General features: G+C 37.7%; 1 protein-coding gene across 3 annotated transcripts in view; it reads right to left on the bottom strand.

The window, feature by feature from the left end:
• nlgn3a (neuroligin 3a) overlaps window positions 1-21,238 on the bottom strand; it is a 275,946-nt gene that overhangs the window by 154,897 nt on the left and 99,811 nt on the right. For 2 of the 3 annotated variants that reach the window (XM_048175657.1, XM_048175656.1), the window contains 2 exons: window positions 17,232-17,291; window positions 2,054-2,203 (listed from right to left, as the gene is read on the bottom strand). In XM_048175657.1, the coding sequence (XP_048031614.1) occupies window positions 2,054-2,203; window positions 17,232-17,291 (210 nt within the window). The remainder of the gene's footprint in view (window positions 1-2,053; window positions 2,204-17,231; window positions 17,292-21,238) is intronic. The other variant, XM_048175658.1, reaches the window with a different exon arrangement.

Consider the following 21,238-nt stretch of genomic DNA (forward strand, 5'->3'; position numbering starts at 1 on the left):
ATGCAATCAAACATTCATGTTTCCTTGAGCTATGAGCTCTGGGAAAAGAAAAACACTTTCTTAAACAGCCATAATATACTGCTTTAAAATCATATCTATATGCTGCAAAATAATAATAATAATAATAAATATTATATTTGGTTTCTCAACCAAACCGAAATCCAAGTGCTGGTGATTTATTCCATATTTTTCATAGCTCGAGTATTATTTCAAATCTTTTCTAAATCACATTTGGCAACTGCTCTGCCGGCTTACCACGATAAAGGGCAAAGGTCCATGGATTTTAAAAGAGAGGTGGCCATTGTTAATATTTAATGCATCTGGAAACAGTAATTAAGTCTTCTCCACAAGGAAAGGAATTTGACATGCTCTGGAGAGCCAGTGAGTAATTATATTTGTAAAGAGCAGTGATACAAGATACTCCCCCCTGACTAGGAGTCATTACACGCCATTAAAGGGTCCCAGAAAGCCCGGCCTTATCCACACTCACGCATGCACACCATGAAGTCGAGGCTCAACGAGACAGGATTTCTATAAACAAATTGTCTCTGACCAAACTCTGTGTCTGATCAAATCTGAGTGCCACAATATTCACATACCCATCAGTCACAAAGAGCCAGACGCAGCATCCGCAGGACTCCAACAGCAGGAAAGACTCGCCGGTGATCTGGCATTTGTAATTAAATATTAAACCTGTAATGAGTTCTCAGCCATCTACATGGTGTGGAGTTCACATGCGAAAGTCTCCAAATAGGGCCCCTGGAGAGACAGGGTCCACACTTAGAAGCAATAATTATCACATCCACAGGACAGGTGGAAACGCTGCAGCGAGATGATAAAACTCTAGCGAGACTTATTAAACAGTGCTCGAAATAAAGACTGTACAGTGCACAGATTGTTGTTATTGTGTTGCAAATTTCCAGGCTGTATTCATTCACATCTCAAGTGCTATTTTCATTCTAGAGTGCTTTTTATGTGATCCTCAAATAAGGCACATGCATGCATAAATGCATGAATTTTACATCAAACCCCTGTAACCTACATACAGCCATGTTCATGGAGGATTCATAAGTCAGAATAGCCACAAGGTAAATGAGGAATCTTTTACATACTGTATAATTCTCTCTTCATACCTTTAAGCTGCATAATTAAAAGGAGGCTCATTTTTTATTATATTAATATCTTATTATTTATTTATTTTTCTTCCCTGGAATTATTCGGTCTGCTCTGAATTTCAATTACATTTGCAGCAGCTATCACTATGCAAATGAGGGGTGTCCTGTGTTTTAATAAAGGGGGAATGCAAAGTTCATAGTGCTGCCATCATTCCTTGCACAACCTGTAGAGATTGTACCATTAGCAAAACATCATTTGTAAAAAAAATATACCAAATGCAACCTGGCTGGAGAAAAAAAAATGTTGAAGTGACGAGTGCAAGTAATTATTATATTTCACACCAGGGTTCTAGTCAAATACTGCCTTGCTTTAGTAGGATATACTTCTTAGCAAACTTTTAGTCACAGTGGTGTCGACTTGTATTGTTCCTGGGAGCAAGACGTCAGTAAACAGTGGCATATCACATTGCAGGCAGTGGCTAAAGGCTGCAAAGAATTGTAAATGTCGGAGAGAACACCATGACGGACAATCTGAATGACCATTACTCTGAAATATCATTTATTGTGTTTATGTGCCAAATTTAAAAGCATAAATGAATGACTGAACATTTGTCTGCACATATTTTAACAAGTAATCAACACAACACTGCAAGCCAAAAAAAAAAAAAAAAAAAAAAAAAAAAAGGATAGCCAAACTGATCGAACTTTGGCAAGAGTTTATACCACTGATTCATCAAATCAACATAATCTCTTGCTTTGGTGTTTTGCATTTGCTGATACAGTAAGCAGCATTCAGCATATTCAAGTAAACATAATAGCAGTCTTAATAATAAACACAGAACAACAGGCGCCCATATGCTTGGAGTTGTCATTCTCGGTACTATTTTTCCAATATGGCTGCTCCTGGAAAGTTATGTAACAACAAAAAAAGTGCTTACCTAGGACGCCGACTCGAAAGTTGAGCGTAATGACGATGACGTTCCCGTAACTGGCCAGCACACTTCCGTCAATCATGTTCCCGGTGCCCTCCATATACGATCCGCCATGAATGTACACCATCACAGGTTTGGCTCCAGTGTCTCGTATGTCTGCAAGAGTGGCCACCATTAAACTCTCACTCCCCCACTGCCCCGTCAGAGCAAGATTCAACACAGCAATGCGTCTCACAGTCCTCCCAGATACCAGCCACCAGCTCAATTACATTTCGAGATGCATCTCATATCAGCCGAGTCATTTGTCTCTCGTAATGAACAGTATGCGCAAAACAGATATGAACAGATGAAGCCATATGGAAGGTCAGAACCTAACTGGCTATTGCAGGCGGCTCTAACACGCTTTAGTGGCCTAAATGATGAGCTCATCGCAAATTTAATGGCCTTGTTAGACTTCACTGCTGCGGCACGCAGGCACGGAAGGGTTTAAAAATGGGAAGCAATTGGGGGGGCCAAAATTACGGAGAGCTCACTGAAGGAATAGTTCAGCCAAAATTTAAAATGATTGTTCCGACCCCATATTATTGTTTTACTTCCGTGAAATGCAACATCATCTTAGGCAAAAGTGAATGCTGTTTTATGCTGCCAAGCTCCAAAAGCACCATAAATGTAGTGCATACATAAATAGTGGCGTGCAGTGGTGTTCCGAAATGAGGAGGCAAAGCCCTCACAGTTTTTTTTTTTTTTTTAATAAATCAAATGTAAATTCATGTCCCAGTTACACTTAATTCACATTTGGTTAAATAAACAAACATTAAATAAATATTTGAAAAAAGAAACCAAATACAATTCTATTTTGTATTTTTACATTAACTATGTAATTAATGTTCTATTTATTAAAACCAAGTATCAATCTCATCAAGTCAAGCATTTTTACATTTATTCCAAAATAATAACTAAAGGCAGTAACAATGTAAACAATATACTTTATTTGTAAACTGATGATCAGCTGTCCTTCTTTAATCGTTAACATATTTTCAGATCATCAGTCATCATGCTCGCCATTGCTCGGTAAACGCTCGTCAAAGACACAAAGATGTATCTTTAATTTCACCAAGCTGATTGCTCACAAAAAAAACCCCCACACAATCATCATGCTTTCAGGCCATTTCAAGTTTGATTTTGATGTAACATAAGGCGGTGATATCTAAGTGGATGAGCTGTTTACTTACTTTTTAATTAGTCTTCCCATTAACGCCTTCTTTTTGTTCATTCAGACTCATGCTGCGTTCACACCATGTTATAATTACAGTACTCTCGAGATGACAACACGTGACGTTACATTTGGAGCTGTTCGCGTCCTTGGACTGGGAATTATGAATTTCTATGGCACCACTATCAACGCATAAATGAATCTGCAGCGGTCAGGTGGCACAGCGGTCACATGGTGCAAATAGGAGCTCATAGAAATCTTACAAGCTGTAATTACGAGGACATGAATGCTTCTTACAAGTGGAAATCACATAATTGCGGAAATTACGACATGGCTTGAACACAACTTAAAGGGTTAGTTCACCCAAAAATGAAAATAATGTCATTTATTATTCACCTTCATACCGTTCCACATCCGTAAGACCTTCGTTCATCTTCAGAACACAAATTAAGATATTTTTGTTGAAATCCGATGGCTCAGTGAGGCCTGCATAGCCAACAATGACATTTCCTCTCTCAAGATCCATTAATGTACTAAAAAACATATTTAAATCAGTTCATGTGAGTACAGTGGTTCGATATTAATAGTATAAAGCGACGAGAACATTTTTGGTGCTAACGGCTTATACAGTGATGGCCGATTTCGAAACACTCTTTCAGAGCGCTATGAATCTTTTGTGTCGAATCATGATTCGGATCGCGTGTCAAACCGCCAAACTGCTGAAATCACATGACTTTGGCGCTCCGAACTGCTGATTCAACATAAAAGATTCATAATGCTCCGAAGCTTCATGAAGCAGTGTTTTGAAATCGGCCATCACTATATCCGTAAGTCGTTATTTTGTTTTTTTGGCGCACCAAAAATATTCTCGTCGCTTTATAATATTAATATTGAACCACTGTACTCACATGAATTGATTTAAATATGTTTTTAGTACATTAATGGATCTTGAGAGAGGAAATGTCATTATGCAGGCCTCACTGAGCCATCGATTTCAACAAAAATATCTTAATTTGCGTTCCGAAGATTAACAAAGGTCTTACAGGTGTGGAACGGCATAAGGGTGAGTAATTATTGACATTATTTTCATTTTTGGGTGAACTAACCCTTTAATGCTGCCTTCACGTGCTATTGGAAATTTGATAATTCCCACTTCTGAAGTCGTCATTATGAGCTCATCGCATTCAAATGGGAGGGCATTCATGTGCAATTTTTAACTAGGAAACTCATATTTACAATAATCTTGTTCGACTTCATGTGGCACGGCAAAGATCGGCTGCCGCCTGACAAAAGCAACGCATTCTGATTAGAAAATTTGTCTGAAAATTTGCAGCCGCCTTACGATCACATGTGCCATCAAAGTACCACGAGAGCATAACGAGACCAGCCTCCTAGGTCAGGTGCTGCAGTTGCTCAAAATCGGCAGCGAAAGCCTTAATAACGACACACTTTATTCTCATTGGTCAGATTCTGCGATGATAAGGACGACGGGTGTTAAGTGTTTGTTCTTGGAGATGTTCCTGTATTTAACCAAACCTTATATTGAATATCTGATATTCAAACAAAACACACAAAGCATTAACAAAAAGTAAGATTACACTATCTAGTAAATATATATTCTTATTTTAATCGCATCCACTTTTTCGGCTACAATTATCGCAAAAACCATGTGGTCTGCCATGAATGACGTTGGTTCAGCACACTACGGAAAGCTTAGGAAAGGTAGATCTTGCCAGCCAGTGGCAGGCTAGCGTAGTTTCTCGAAAAAGCCTATTAATTCCGAGAGCTTGTGAAGGCAGCATGATTTGCGAATGCGGAACATGCACGAAAAAATAGGCGGGATTTATCGCGTGAACCAATCATAGCCAATTATAACCAATCACATCCAATCATAGTGCGATGGAGGAATTGCCTTCTCTCACATGACTTTCCCCCATTCATTCTCAATTACCCCCCACTAATGCTGCCTTCAGGTGCTATTGGAAAAATTGATAATTCCCACTTCTGAAGGCGTGATTACGAGCTACTCGCATTCAAGGTTTGAAATGGGAGGGCGTTCATCTGTAATTTTTACCAAGGAAACTCATATTTAAGATAATTCCGAGAGCACGTGAAGGCTGCATAAACCCACCACATGCTTTTAGGGGGTCTATAACAAGTCAATTGGGGGAGGCATGAGAGACACGGCACTGCCTCCTTTGCCTCCTCGGAGGCAAATACATAAGCGCTACATTACAAGGCCAGAACCTAATGCCATTATTCACTAAAAATATTCCCCTCCACTGGAATTCAGGTAAAAACATGGCATCGTTGACACCAAATGCTATTGGTTCTCTTATAACATAACCTCAAAAAATTTCTTTCATTTTAAAAGTAAATTAAAACGACTATTCCTGAAGTCTGTATGACTTCAGAAGACATAGTGCACAAGTTGTATGGGCTCGTTTTTGTAGCTTGACAGTACAAACCACCATTCACTTTTGTTATATGGAAAACAGAAGCTTGGACATTCTATTTCAAGATCTCCTTTTGTGTTTCCTGAACGAAAGACCAATAGAGGTTTAGAAGAACATGAGGATGAGTAAATATTTTTTTTCAATTTTGCCCAAACTATTCCTTTAAAATAAATCAGCATTTATTATGCAGACATTTATCAATCAATCATTATTTTTTTATATTATAATATCATTATATATTAATTACATAATATAAAAGAGAAAAAAAGAACATAAGCTGACAAAACTGTCTCTCTACTGAGATGAAAGAGACACAAGCCTGCTGGGCTGAGACTCAAAATGCTGTATTGTATTAAAGGTTGCCATGGCTACAGCAGATCAAAATTCAGAATCTTTGAGAAAGCCTAATCGCAAACACCACTCCAGTGCATTTGCCCCCGTTCACATTCAACCCCTCCTATTAAATATGCGCTTATTTGCATGTATGTGGTCACAGCAAATTACGACTTGCTTTTTTGTGCAAAACACCAATGTGATTTGCAATCACTGAGCCACTGTCTGCTTAATGTCTCCTTTAACACGGTAAGAATGCATTCACACGTTACGCTCCTGATCTGATAGAACAAGCGAGAACTGATTTGTATAGAATTTTTTCCATTTCAGATCCACCAGCTGAAACATTTACGGTTACGTTTAAAGATTTATCTGGTATCTGAGAGAAGTATGATAAGACACTGCTTTGAAATGACAATTCTCTGTTGACACTTATTGTACGGAAGAAAGACAATGTATGGAGTGGCAAAAAGAGGGTGAGAGAGAGAAAAAATGCACAAGACTTCCTGCACAAGGGATGCACAGGATGAGATATAGAATGAAAAATTCAATTAGAAAACCAATACAAAGATTAGTCATGTCAATGTTATCAGTAACCTCTTTTGTTGATTCACATCATGTTGGTATGATGTACCATAAAAAAACATAATACTCTGCTAACTGATCTCTTCTCTACCAAAAATTCATATATAATGTCAAAATCAAAATCAAGTTAGTCCTTCAAAAGTCATATCCTGAGGAAAAAGAAGAGAAATATTGGTTAAAATGCATTGAAAAGACACTTGCATTTCACAAACACATCATTTGAATAAACAGGAGGTGTAAAACTATAGAACATTAACCAAAATGTCAGCTTCATGAATGTACAATAATGGCTGATATGTTCTTTGACATGGAAACATGATTCATTTGCTATTACACACACACACAGACTCACAAACAAATGCATACGTTTCATCTTCAAAAGCAGCGGGGCTCATGCATCCTTTATATAACCTCCATCAATCATCTCCAAGTGAACTAAAGAAGGTGAAGACCCCTGCTTCCTTAAAAATGAAACAACACTTAACCTTCTTCACAAAGTCTTCTGCATCTCCATCAGAGTTGTGATTAGGGTGTTAAAATATGGTGGATGTCAGACCTGGGTGGCAATGCTCAGAATGTCTGTAAAGCTCAGGAGGAGGACGCGTCAAGCTATCTGTGAACCTTTCAAAATTCTCGACGGGCCACCTCTCAACGGCCTGTCACTCTAGAGGAACTGGACAGCGTGAGCACTGATAAGTGGCCCAGACTTGCACTGGCGCTGTAAAACATGGAAACTGTCAAACATTTTTATTGTGAGCATTGTATGAGCTCCCGAGCCGAGGTTTCGACTTTAGACCCCACCGCTGAGCTCATCACAGATAACATAAATGTTGAAGATCGACATTTCCAGGTCAAACTGAATATCTTTGAAGCTATTAAGGGGAAAAAAAGTGAGCATGGCTCGGACTCTGCAGGAAAATACATAATACATAAACATGCAGCCTTTTTACCCTGTCTGAAGCAACCTAGACACTTATGTGTGTGTGGTGTTTGCTCTTTCAAATCTTGCTACCACAATGCTAATGTTGTTAGCATATTGCTATGAAGTTGCTAAGGTATTCTGGGTCATTGCTAGGTGGCCACTTGGAGTTTTGCAGTCCACCCCAAAGTCTATTGCTGTGTCTGAAATCGCATACTGTCAGAGTACAGTAGGCTATAGTTTGATGAAGAACTTTGCAACCGTTAAAAAGTATGTTCTATTAAGCATAAATTGTGTGTAATGCTGTATTCACGCCACCGCGTAATTACCGAAATCTTGAGATGACAACACATTGTTATATTTAGAGCTGTTCACGTCCTCGACTGGGAATTATGCGTTTCTATGGCACCACGATCAACGCCACATGGTAAGGGAGAGTGGGGTGATTTGTGCCAGGGGGGAAGTAGTTCCACCCATTGTTTCTGGAAAACCATAGAAGAAATTGGTCATGTGACCACATTATTTTGAAAAGCCATCCATTTTACTCATCCTCCAAAGAAGAGAGACACATGGCATGAGAGGAAAGCACATTTTAGCTAAAAAAACTGTTTTTTCACTTTCAAAGTAAAATTTCTATGATCAAGGTTTTTTGATTGTAGTGTCTGAACAATTATAGATAAGTTTGAAAACATTTCACACATGTTTTAGTGCTTTAGCAGGCTACACAATGAGTCTATACAGTTAGCATGATGTTAGCTCTTAACTGCTGATCATGCTAGTTTTTCAAACTTGTGGGTCCGGGGTGATTTGTGCCAGAGGGCCTGGGTTAAGTTGTGCCAGTGGCACAACTCATCCCCACGTATGATTATTTTCAACATATTATTAATTTGTAATTGTACATTTTAGCAGTTAAACTATGTGACATTCTTGATTTTAGACCAAAACCCATCATGCCACACACTTATAAAACGCAATTTCTGAAGATGAAAAGCATGAAATGGTCCAATATGGTGCAAAAGGCATGAAAACAACTAATATTGTGTGAAAACTGAATGGAGATTATCGAATTATCATAAGATTTGTGAGTGATTTAGAGCACAGCAGAACTCGGTCAGATAAAGGCTTATTAATGAAAGTTCCTGTCAAAAAAAATTAATTGTATTAAATGGGCAGCTATAAAAAAAAGCCAGTGTTTAGCAGCAAACAGGTATTTTCATCTTCAGAAAGATCTTTCTTCCTCCCCATTTTGCATGAAAACTGTGACTTGCTTAATAATGTGGAACAACCTCTAAGTAGGGTTTCCATAGACCTGGCAAATTATTTTGTCTGAGATTGATACCAGTTATAAGACATGGATAAATAAACAAACAAACATTTTCTTAGGAAAAACTAAAATCTGAATGTTTATTCTACTGAAATCTTACTGATATGTAACTTGCATAATAATTTGTAACATGGCATATTCTTATGTTATTCTTATAATTGACAGACAGCGTTCTATGTATGTCAACAGGCATCTATTGCCAAAGCCTTTTTGCCTGAAATGATTCACAAATATCATATATTGTGTATTTAAGTTTTTTGTGTTTTCCCAAAAACTACAAAATATGACTTAGCCTATTCCAACAGTTTAATAGGGTGACAATATCTAAATAAACCTTAAATGAGTAATTTTGTATTGAATTTGTCTTGATTTCATATAGCATTACAGTTCATAACATTAAAATGTTCAGAAATGACTGGCACAAATTACCCCTACGTATTCTCCCCAAAGGCACAACTTACCTCGCACCAGGGGCAAGTTGTGCCACGAGACCACTTTTTTCCCAAAAGCTATATTTCTGAAACAATTTATTTCAGATCCAAAGTGATTGTTCTCAGGCATGCACCACATCCTGAAATATATGTACATTCTTAAGTTGAAGGCATTACTGCCATGGCCTCACTTTAAAGTCACTTTGAGTAAAAACTGGCACAACTCACCCCACTTTCCCCTACAGGTGGGAGCTTTCAGAAAACTCCCAGCTTATAAATTGTGATTACGAGCTCTACGTGGACATTGACACTTTTTACGAGCCAGAATCTTGTAGTTATAGTAATTACGATATGGCGTGAATGCACCTTAACACAACAACATACTACATCCTGAATGCTGGCAATGTCATGTGACCTATGACATCAGTCACGTTGCTTCACTGGCATTCAGAGGCTGCGATTAACTCCACCTTTAGAAATACGCTCGCGAATTTCCCTAAGCACTTCTCCTCGGTGGAATCCCTGCCGCCATTTTGAAGTCCGTTAAACTTTGTCAAGTGGACGAGGGAAGTTTATTTGGACAGAACCTCAACCCCTCGATTTTGACCGATGGAGCGAGTCTACTCAATATGTGCACTTCAGGCAGATCCATAGACCACAATGCAGGGCGCACTTAATTTACCCCCACCCCATACAACTCTACTGTATGATATTGGAGTTATTTTGACATTTAATCACATAATACTTGTAGCTACTATAAGCTGACTGTTCTAGTTTATTGTATAGTTATTATTTTCGTTTGTGTAATTTTTTATAAATAATAAATCAGCTCCATTGCGGATTCCAGGTGATCAAAGGTGTTCCATTTAAACACATTGCAAGGGTTCCACCAGTAGTGGGCACATAATGGCAACATAAGCAATGACGTACATTTGAGTGAATGAGACGGAGTTAATTTAGCGAGAGAGGGGCATAAAAAAATTGGACTTAAACGCAGCCCAGATGTCTTCCGGGTATTTAATGCCTACTATTTTATAAATATTGCATATTACTCATTTCACATACTGCTTTTCGCAAACAGTATAGTAAGAAAGTCTGCATATTGGTATGTGGGTTATGGCGATACTGCGGTGTTTGCACCACAAGAGTTAATAGATTTGTTTTTAATACAAGTTTTAAAAACACATGTTGTCCAAAGTGAAATGCAAAAGGTGCATGTGGCAGTTCGTAGACTTTGATTTCAATGGTTCACCCTTAATCCAGATGGGGACGAGTGACCTTTGAAGAAGGTAAGATCTTGAGGATGGGCTGACGTGTTTGTGCATTAAATATAATGGTACTAACACAGAGACAGGTGGTTTGATGTGCTCTTTGAAGTCCAGGCTCTAGCAATGAATGAGGAGGAGGTAGAGACCGAGAGGGGGGTGGGGGGGGGGGTGGGGGGGGGTGCTGGGGTTGAGGGTGTAGACGGTTTCCTATGAAACCCACTGCACCACCATCAGACACCTCACACACTACTAACCAAAATCACTACTACACACACTCACACCTGCAAAGAGCTTATAATTATGCAAAAAAAAAAAAAAGAAAGAAAGAAAAAGAGAGAAAAGACCATACTCTCATTTGCATTATGAAGAAACTGCTAGGGTGTCTAGGATGCTTAATAGCCCAGGTCAAAAGAGTTCACCCTCAAGAGTGTAAAGGCCTGCTCTCGCCAACACGAATGTTCGGCACAAAATTTCAAAAATGGCAGAGAGACAGAATGAAGAGGAAATTTCACTCTCTGACAGTAGGTGGCGCTTATCATCATTCATTTACCATTTCAGTCGTATCCGACTCTTGGTGATTCTATGAGCCATCTCTCAACATACATGAGAGACTGTCCATGAATTTTCTTGGCAATGATATTTTTTCCAGGGTAGGTCGCCCCAATTACATGGGTTGGGGCTCACACACACCTATGGGCAATTTATTGTCTCCAATTCACCTACATTGCATGTGTTTGGATTGTGGGGGAAACCGGAGCACCCAAAGAACATTCAAACTCCATACAGAAAGGCCTCTTGGCTCAGACGTAGTCTCAGCCTCAGACGTCACTCCCACGGACCATTGGCTGAACGTCTAATGCATATGGCACACTTAACTGGAAACAATTCAGGATTTTCAGTCGTCATCTGGTTGGTTAAATTCTACAGCATTGAATTCTACAGAGACGTGTGTGTCGCGTTTTTTAACAGTCCGCCTGGAAACAAATGCTGTGACTCAAAACCCCCTCGTGGAAGAAGATGCCATCGTGTTTATAACTGTGACAAAGAGCGCTTTCCAGGATCAACTAAACGCTTTATTTTCAAAAGTATGTGAAGTTCGTGGCTTCATTGTTGCAGTAAACTTGCACAACGATCTTGAATGAATAATTTATTAGATGCACGCCAGTCTGTTACTGTAGGGACATCGACTTTACATCTTCACGCCCTTAAACATGACGCGGAACAAAACGAACTGTGATTGGTTGGGTTATATGTCAGTCAAATGTCCTCTTGGGTGGTCTTTGGCCAATGAAAGCTGCGATAGAGTCCAGACCTTCTGCCGACAGTCTGAAGGTCTGGCTATGCGAGACTAGCTCAGACGGGACTTGAACTGGGACCTTCTTGCTGTGAGGCAACAGTGCTACATAACTTACTGTTTCTTGTCCGAGACAACATAGGAAGTGAAACAGTATTTACATATTTTCAAACAGCCATTCAGATTATTGTATTCACTATGACAGTGGTTGGCGACCCCTGCACTATGGTGTTTATCAAACAATACCAAATACATGAGTACAATGACAAGACAGCCAGTTTTGCATTCTTCCTCTGCTATTCACTATCGTTTTATGTACATGTGTTTTATATAACAGCAGCAGCTCTGAGCATGTGAACGAAAGGGCAAATCTTATTGGTTGGCCAGTTTTATTTGCAGTGCAATGGTAAAGAGATTAGAACAACTCGCCGTAAAAAAGCGCATTGGTAGTATGCGAATGTTCGTGTTGGTCCGAACAGCCATTAATGTTTATTGGATGATTTTTTTTGTACCAAATATTCGTCTTGGTTTGAACAGGCCTTCAGTATATTTTTAGCTTTTTTTGTTTGTTTGTTTTTTGAAACAAATGTATTATCTTCGTAAATCGCTGTCTATCATAAATTCAATCTCTTGGAAAACAATTATTACACCTCTCCAAGTAATTTGAAGTATTACTCATGTCTGTAACACAAGCGATGCTAGTGAGTTATTTCAACTCATTAGCCAGCATATGCATTTAAGCCATAAATGTCTGCAGTCTGTTCCTTGAACTACTGGCACAAAAATTATACAACCAGGCATACACCCAGTTTGGCCATTTATTTAACCCATCCTGTGTGACAGTGGGTACCGAACTGTGTTTCCGAGTGAAATCCATCCTAACACCCCAGCATGTGGAGCTGGCCTGGCCACTGGCACCATCGGAAGAGTGCTGGCGTCTGGAAGAGTGAAGTGCTCTTTTGCCCAATTAGGGCACATGGATAAGCAAGCCAATCCAATGGTTATGTGCATCTATTTGTCAGTGGTGGGTAGACTATGACAGCAGAGACAAGGTATGTCTTCCTGTGGGAAGCAAAATTTATTACTACTGCCATGTTCTACATAACCAATTAGTTTCATGTGCCTAAATATACACCTACATAAGTACCAGTAACATAACAGTGTACCTTAATGAAAAACAGACTGGTAGGAGGTGTTATAGCTTTGCTTTGCAGCACCTGAGGTTGACTTAATTGCCAGTGATGCTCTACAGAATGAAAGGCACTGCAGTATGTTTGTGCCAAGCTTGATGACTGAAATAAGGACCACCAGCTGAGAAATGATGCCAACAGCTTGCTAGTTACATTATGTCATATAGGCCCAGTCTATTTCAATGCTAAAGACAGACATCTGGGCTGAATCCCAAGTCACATTGTATCCATCCTATACAGTAAATCAGATTAGGATTGGTGCATCCCGAATAAAAGCACATCAAATTGCTTGGAATGTGTGAACCGTTTCAGATGGATTTTGGAAATATACTGTACGTCCAAACACACTTTTACCTATAGCAAGGTATGTGCATTTATCATGTTAACAAGGTGTTATTTTATGACACAGATGTCCCAATACCGATGTATTGACTTACTAGCATGCATTCTAGAAGCAGATGAATTGGGATTCAGTCAGAGTGAGCAGAAAGAGATGGAAAGATTCACACAGTTGCCTAAAGGCTCCTGGCTGACCTGGTAAAGGGTTAAGTGTGTGGTGTTGATGTCTAGAAATGTTTGCCTAGGAAGGATGGCCTAGATTCACAATGATCCTATGTAGCCAGAGAAGAGTAGAGGTTGTAAGGTGAACAATGTGCCATGATCACTACTACAATAATACACAAATATGCACTGGCAGCTCAATTGTAGATTCTGAGTCCGAGTATTGTTGCTTTGACTTGCGTGCCTTGTTAGACAAATGGGGCATACTGATATATAGTTGGCTCAAGTGGAATATCATTCCGGCGCTGTTCAAATGTCAAAACTCATTTGTAGCGCTCTTACATTTGATATCTTCAGTGGAGATAACCAAAATGCTTTAACAAGGAAGTGAGGCTCAACTATTAACCAACCACGACCTTCCAATCTAGGGCAACTCCTTCAGCTCATTTGCCACTTTTGCCTGCTTTGTATTCTTGTTTTATTTTAATGTTCTGGCATGCTTCACAAGCCATGTTCCCTATTGTCACTGTTGACGCCATATCCCTGGGCCATTCAGAGTCAAGGAAAAACAGGCAGGCCATTGATGCAAGGTAATTGGCACCTCATGCAAAAACATGCCTTGGGCTAGATCACGGACACCTCGGTGGACTACATCTCAATCCAGAGCTGAATCCACGTCCCACTGGGACTCTATGGCCATAAACCTAACCTCCAGACCAAGCGGAAAAGCCTCTGGAAGGACATGCTGCTTGACTGCTGGAGCCTAGTGGATTTTTCATGGAGAGCCGCCACATTTGCACAAGTCCGAAATTGGATTGTCTGAACCAGCCAATTGCAAAGGTAATGCAACCGCTTTGGATTGGAACTCCAAATCCTCCCGAGGGAAGCTTCTCTACATGTGGAGGGCTAAGACATGTGCATTACAAGGCCTTCGCCTCTACTGGTATTGAAGAAAGCATATCGATTAACACTGCTGTTAATACCCCTGACTGAGTCGCTTCAAACATGAGTTGCTTCAATTTCCATTTCAGCCTTAGACACTGCTGTAAAGTACAACAGTAGATTGGCAAATGCGAAGCCATCTCACCTGTATTGTTGTAGCACCTGAACACGGTAAATGTGCCCAGCCAGACACAAACTTGGTCTAAACCAACAAAGGCACAGCAGGGGCGTACAACTAGACCATAACTCCAGCACTGAACATGTCCCTCACCTATAAAATCTATTGTCAGTTTAGGAGCATAAAGGAACAACAATAACAGGCTTTGAGGTTCTGGGGTTTAAGCCTTTTGCAGTAACTGGGGAAGAATACTTTCCCTATTCTAATCTTGCCAGATATCCACTCTGAGCCCAGAATATCCCAAGATAAATGCTGAAATTGAACAATGCTCTTGCTGATTGGCAACTTCTCTTGCGCGCATGCTTTTTCCTCCTCCATGGCTAATCCTCTTACCACAACTTGTCAGCCGCTCTCTCCTCATCTAAATCCATTCGCCTGTTTTAAAAATTGTGTTGTGATATCCCATGCTTGCCTCATATATGTGCCTCCATGTTGCTGAACACAGACTGACAGAGTATACATGGGATCCAAACGTTGAGACTATAATGAAAATATTTCAATTACCACTTCATGAAAAGATGTATTATGCACTGTATTGTGGCCTTGAACTACTATACAGTAGTTATTACATGACTAGATGACACTCAATGGAATGAGGCGTCAATCATCATGGATATAGCCAGCTTTATGTTGCATGCAGGTCAAACACTGTAACACAATTCTCAAGGTTCAAACAATTTCAACTTTGACACCATCTGCTGCAAACATGCCCTTATCCTTGAAAGTTATGGACAAAACTACGCAAGGTGCAAGCCAACACGACCCAGGCTACTTTAGATACAAGATTACTTGTGACAAGGATATATATGTTTTGTGCCGACCACAAAGTGTTTTGTGCTGTGAATTATTGAAGGTATTGTTGGTATTTATATGTATCGTCGACACATACATTTTTGTATGTTTGGATATATGCTGGAATGTACCATATGGATGTATTGACAGCATCTAAAAGTAAAGTTATGTACAGTTTACTCACAAATTGATGTATTAATTACATATATAATTATAATGTATATATATATATATATATATATATATATATATATATATATATATATATATATATATATATATATATATATATATATATAGTCAAACCAAAAAAAATATATATATATATTTACACTACCAGCGTCATTACTCCAGTCTTCAGTGTCACATGATCCTTCAGAAATCATTCTAATATGATGATTTATTATCAATGTTGGAAACAGTTGTGCTGCTTAATATTATTTTATAACCTGTGATACTTTTTCAGGATTCTTTGATGAATAAAAAGTTTAAAAATATCAGCATTTATTTAAAATAGAAATCTTTTGTAACAATATACACTACTGTTCAAAAGTTTGGGGTCAGTAATTTTTTTTCTTTCTTTATTTTTGAAAGAAATTAATACTTTTATTCAGCATGGCTGTGTTAAATTGATAAAAAGTGATAGTAAAGATTTATATTGTTAGAAAAGATTTATATTTTGAATAAATGCTATTCTTTTTTACCTTTTATTCATCAATGAATCCTGAAAAAAGTATCACAGGTACCAAAAAAATATTAAGCAACACAAATGTTTCAAACATTGATAATAACTGAGTATCAAATCATCATATTAGAATGATTGCTGAAGGATCACTGAACACTGGATACTGATACTGAAAATTCAGCTTTGCATCACAGAAACAAATAATATTTTAAAGTATATTAAAATAGAAAACCATAATTTTAAATTGTAATAATATTTCACAATATTATTGTTTTTTCTGTATTTATTATGAAATAAATGCAGCCTTAATGAGCATAAGAGACATTAAAAATAGTAATGCTTTCAAACTTTTGACCGGTAGTGTATATAAATTAGTGTCATGGAATCCTTCAGAAAAAGTTGAATGCGGCACAAGAATTAAATCACACTCAACAGAATTAAACATATGTAAATGCATTACATTTTAGATGCTGCCAATACAGTATATTAATAACATATGTTTCAAACAGTTATTCTGCTTCATGTACAAAACCTATGAGTACTAATGAGATTACATTAATAGCCTAAATGAATTGAATGAAGTGTAAAGACATTTAGAATCCAAACTCTTAATAATTTAGCATATTATTGGGCTTATGCTGTTCATGGTTGTATAAATAGATTTCAATATCCGATTTTAAGGATGTTTTTCTGACTTTTGTACGATAAATAATTTTGATACTATGTTAGGTCGTGAAGCAAAACCAGTTGAGAGTCACCGCACTAATCAACACAATTATGCATCTGTAGCCTCTGATATACAACAGATGAAAGAAAAAATACAAAGCCACGCTGCACCAACCTACGCAATTCACTCTCCCTCTCAAAAATCTCCCTGACACGTTAAGTATTGATGTATTCACAACACTGTCATCCTCCACAGCCACACAAAGGACTTAGATGACTCTTTAGACCATGAGAGAAGATAAAAAGGTGCAAGAGGGAGGGCTGCATTCAAAGTACAGAAAACAGAAGCTTAAAAAAATAAATAAATTCCAAGACATGCAATTGTCTTTCGTCACCAAAGAGAATACCTTCATCTTCATCACCGTCGTTATCGGATAAATCCTCGCCCTGTTTTTTGGAATGGGTTCCTGTTAGTAAAGCAGGGAAAATACAGAGAAGCACAGGAAAATTCAAAATAGTATGATCATCAAGACAAGAAATGGACAAAAAAACCTGAGCTGCTACATGCGATCAATATTAGACAGTATTCATTAACTTACATTAACTGGCCAACAACACAAATCACTTAAATGTATAACATGATTGCTTATATACAGAATCAAGTTCACATAATGTGCATCGATTAGAACGCAACCTAATAAGAGGTTCGAATTTTGGTGTACATTTGGTTTAATGTCTAAAAACGTGACAGCAGAGCATTAAAATAATCGATCAGTTGCGTTCCACCCTCTTATTAAGTCTGTTCTTAATATACAAATCATATATACAGAGTTTTTTCAAACATTGTAGTACAATACAATGAGTGCTGCAGAGTTTCATTAAAATAAATGACATACTTTTCAGAGGGTCAAGAGCTTAACACACTATAAATAAAACCATTAAAAAGCATCAACACGACAAGCTACAATTTGTAATGATATAGAAAACTTCATTATGCTTCACTTCTGTCTGAATGTAGATTTGACTCTGCTTTTCAAAGCGTAATCATTTCAACATTAGTGTTCATTTCAAATGAATGCTAGAGTAACTCTACCACCACAACACAGATGCAACTAATTACATCACATCACCAGTGTCATCAACAGTGTTTGTACAGATACAGTTAGATAATCAGCACATTTGTTGATCACATTTGTTGGTCCTGAACAACACATGTGTCAAACTAACATAGCTATTATCAAAACCCTAACCCTAAAATCTGTTGGGTCAATTGCTGTTCCAGATATGTGTCCTACTTGGCAAAATCCTGGTCACCCAGTGATTCATGTCTTAAATCATTTGAGAAAGGATCACAGAAGTGAGGTCAATCTTTTAAAGTGCTTTTTATGAAAAATCTTAAAATGCATGTTTTACTTTTAAAGGATTAGTTCATTTCAGATTTAAAATTTCCTGATAATTTACTCACCCCCATGCCATCCAAGATGTTCATGTCTTTCTTTCTTCAGTCGAAAAGAAATTACGGTTTTTGTGGAAAACATTTCCAAGATTTTTCTCCATATAGTGGACTTCAATGGCTACCAAAGGGTTGAAGGTCCAAATTGCAGCTTCAAAGGGCTCTACACGATCCCAGCCGAGGAATAAAGGTCTTATTTTGCGAAATGATCTGTCATTTTCTAAAAAAAAATTTAATTTATATACCTTTTAACCATAAATGCTTGTCTTGCACTAGCTCTGCAATACGCCACATTACGTAATCATGTTGGAAAGGTCACGCATGACGTAGGTGGAAGTACCGAGCAAGTGTTTACAAAGCGAACGTGCAAAGACTAAGTCAAACGGCCTTCAAAAGGTAAAACAACGACGTCAGACGAACATGGGATGGAGATTTTCACCCTACTGCGGTACTTCCGCCTATACGTCATGTGTGGCCTTTCCAACATGATTACGTAATGCGTGGCGCATCGCGGAGCAGTGCAAGATGTGCATTTGTGGTAAAAAGTGTATATATATAGAAAATGACCAATTGTTTTGCTAGATTTATCAGGAAATTTTAATTCTGAAGTGAACTAATTGCTTTAAGTCAAGAAATGCAAAGTTTTAGCAGTACAAACACGTTTAAAGTGCATGGAAAGACCTGTTTTATACGTGTGTTGTGGTCCACTAGGTGTGTTGCATTACACTGTTAGGTTAAGTTGAATGAATGCGTTGTTTGAGAGAGGTGGCAGCTGTGATACCTGAGGCGAGAAGGCTCTTGTCACTTCAAATGTCCTTTATAGTGCATCTGGATTTAATGGCATCATGTTGCAGTTCCCATAAACTATATTATTTTTATTTTCCAAACGTTTCTGCATTAACATATGGCAGATGTTGAACACATGTCAGCCAAAATCAAATTTTGAAATTCTTCAAATCAAATGCAAAATCCCTGGATTTATTAACCATCAATAACATGAATGAATGATGAATTCGGTGAATGAAGGCTGTACTTGATATCATTTCTTATGCACATGCAATGAATAAAACAAGATGATTCCTGTAATTTAGATATAAGTATGGGAATTATAAGCAATTTAATGATGCTGGTTCCATAAAAATGCTAATGACTGTACTTTTGATGAACATTGTTTTGGAATCATATTTTAATGCTTTTTTGTGAAATACTTCACAATAAGGTTCCATTTGTTGACATTAGTAGAACTAACAATGAAAAATACTTCTAAAGCATTTATTCATCTTAGTTTATGTTAATTGTATCATTTACTAATACGATATTACAATTAAAAGTTGTATTTGTTAATATTATTTAACGGAACTGAGTTAACTAACAATTATCAGTTGTATTTTGTGTTAACAAATCTTTGATGCATTAACTTTGATGCATTAACATATTACTTAACAATTAATTACTAGTCACGTGCCTCAACAAGTAAAGTCATAACATAATGATACATTTGCAACATTATATACATGCAACATTGATACATTAGTTAATGATTAATTAAAGCAGACAACTGGAAGTTGAAGTACATGGCTTCAACCCATTGTGGTAATTAACACATTAACGTACACTATTAGTTAAAAAAATATGTTATTAAAGGTGCCCTAGAATGCTTTTTCACAAGATGTAATATAAGTCTAAGGTGTCCCCTGAATGTGTCTGTGAAGTTTCAGCTCAAAATACACCATAGATTTTTTTTTATTAATTTTTGTAACTGCCTATTTTGGGGCATCATTAAATATGCGCCGATTCAGGATGCTTCCCCTTTAAATCCTTGCGCTCCCCACCCCTGAGCTCGCGACTCTAATACAGTGCATAAACAAAGTTTACACAGCTAATAGAACCCTCAAAATGGATCTTCACAAAATGTTTGTCATGCATGCTGCATGCATGCATCAGATCAACATTATTTATTTGGATGTTTACATTTGATTCTGAACGAGTTTGAGGCTATGCTCTGTGGCTAACGGGGCTAATGCTACACTGTTGGAGAGATTTATAAAGAATGAAGTTGTGTTTATGTATTATACAGACTGCAAGTGTTTAAAAATAAAAATAGCGACGGCTCTTGTCTCCGTGAATACAGTAATAAACGATGGTAACTTTAACCACATTTAATAGTACATTAGCATAACATGCTAACGAAACATTTAGAAAGACAATTTACAAATATCACTAAAAATATCATGTAATCATGGATCATGTCAGTTATTATTGCTCCATCTGCCATTTTTCGCTATTGTCTTTGCTTGCTTACCTAGTCTGATGATTCAGCCGTGCACAGATCCAGACATTAATACTGGCTGCCCTTGTCTAAAGCCTTGAACATGGGCTGGCATATGCAAATATTGGGGGCGTACATATTAATGATCCTGACTGTTACGTAACAGTCGGTGTTATGTTGAGATTTGCCTGATCTTCGGAGGTCTTTTAAACAAATCAAATTTACACAATGGTGTTTGAGACTCACTGTATGTCATTTCCATGTACTGAACTTGTTATTCAACTATGCCAAGGTAAATTCAATTGTCAATTTTATGGCACCTTTAAGGAATTAATACATTATGACACATTTAATTAATAACAATTCATATATTACTTAATCTATTAATCATATAGACTCTTTATTAGTTGCTGATGCAGTAATCATTAATTAATGGTTTAGTTCTTCATGAGTCATACATTAACACATGATTATCTGTGCATTAGTTAAGCATGAATGAATGCATATTAGTGCACCCGTATTGTAAAGTGTTTCCTTACCTTTCACTTAAAACCATAGTATCGTCAATAAAACATGCATGTTCAAGAACCGCTGACAGAAATGAATGTCATGTAAATAATTCGTTTTAAAATGTAACTGATTTTGAATAAGAGTCCCAGCTCTATTCCGCACTAGAGCACTTTATATCGCAT

Source organism: Megalobrama amblycephala, linkage group LG23 (assembly GCF_018812025.1).
Source record: "Megalobrama amblycephala isolate DHTTF-2021 linkage group LG23, ASM1881202v1, whole genome shotgun sequence".
Lineage (NCBI taxonomy): Eukaryota > Metazoa > Chordata > Actinopteri > Cypriniformes > Xenocyprididae > Megalobrama > Megalobrama amblycephala.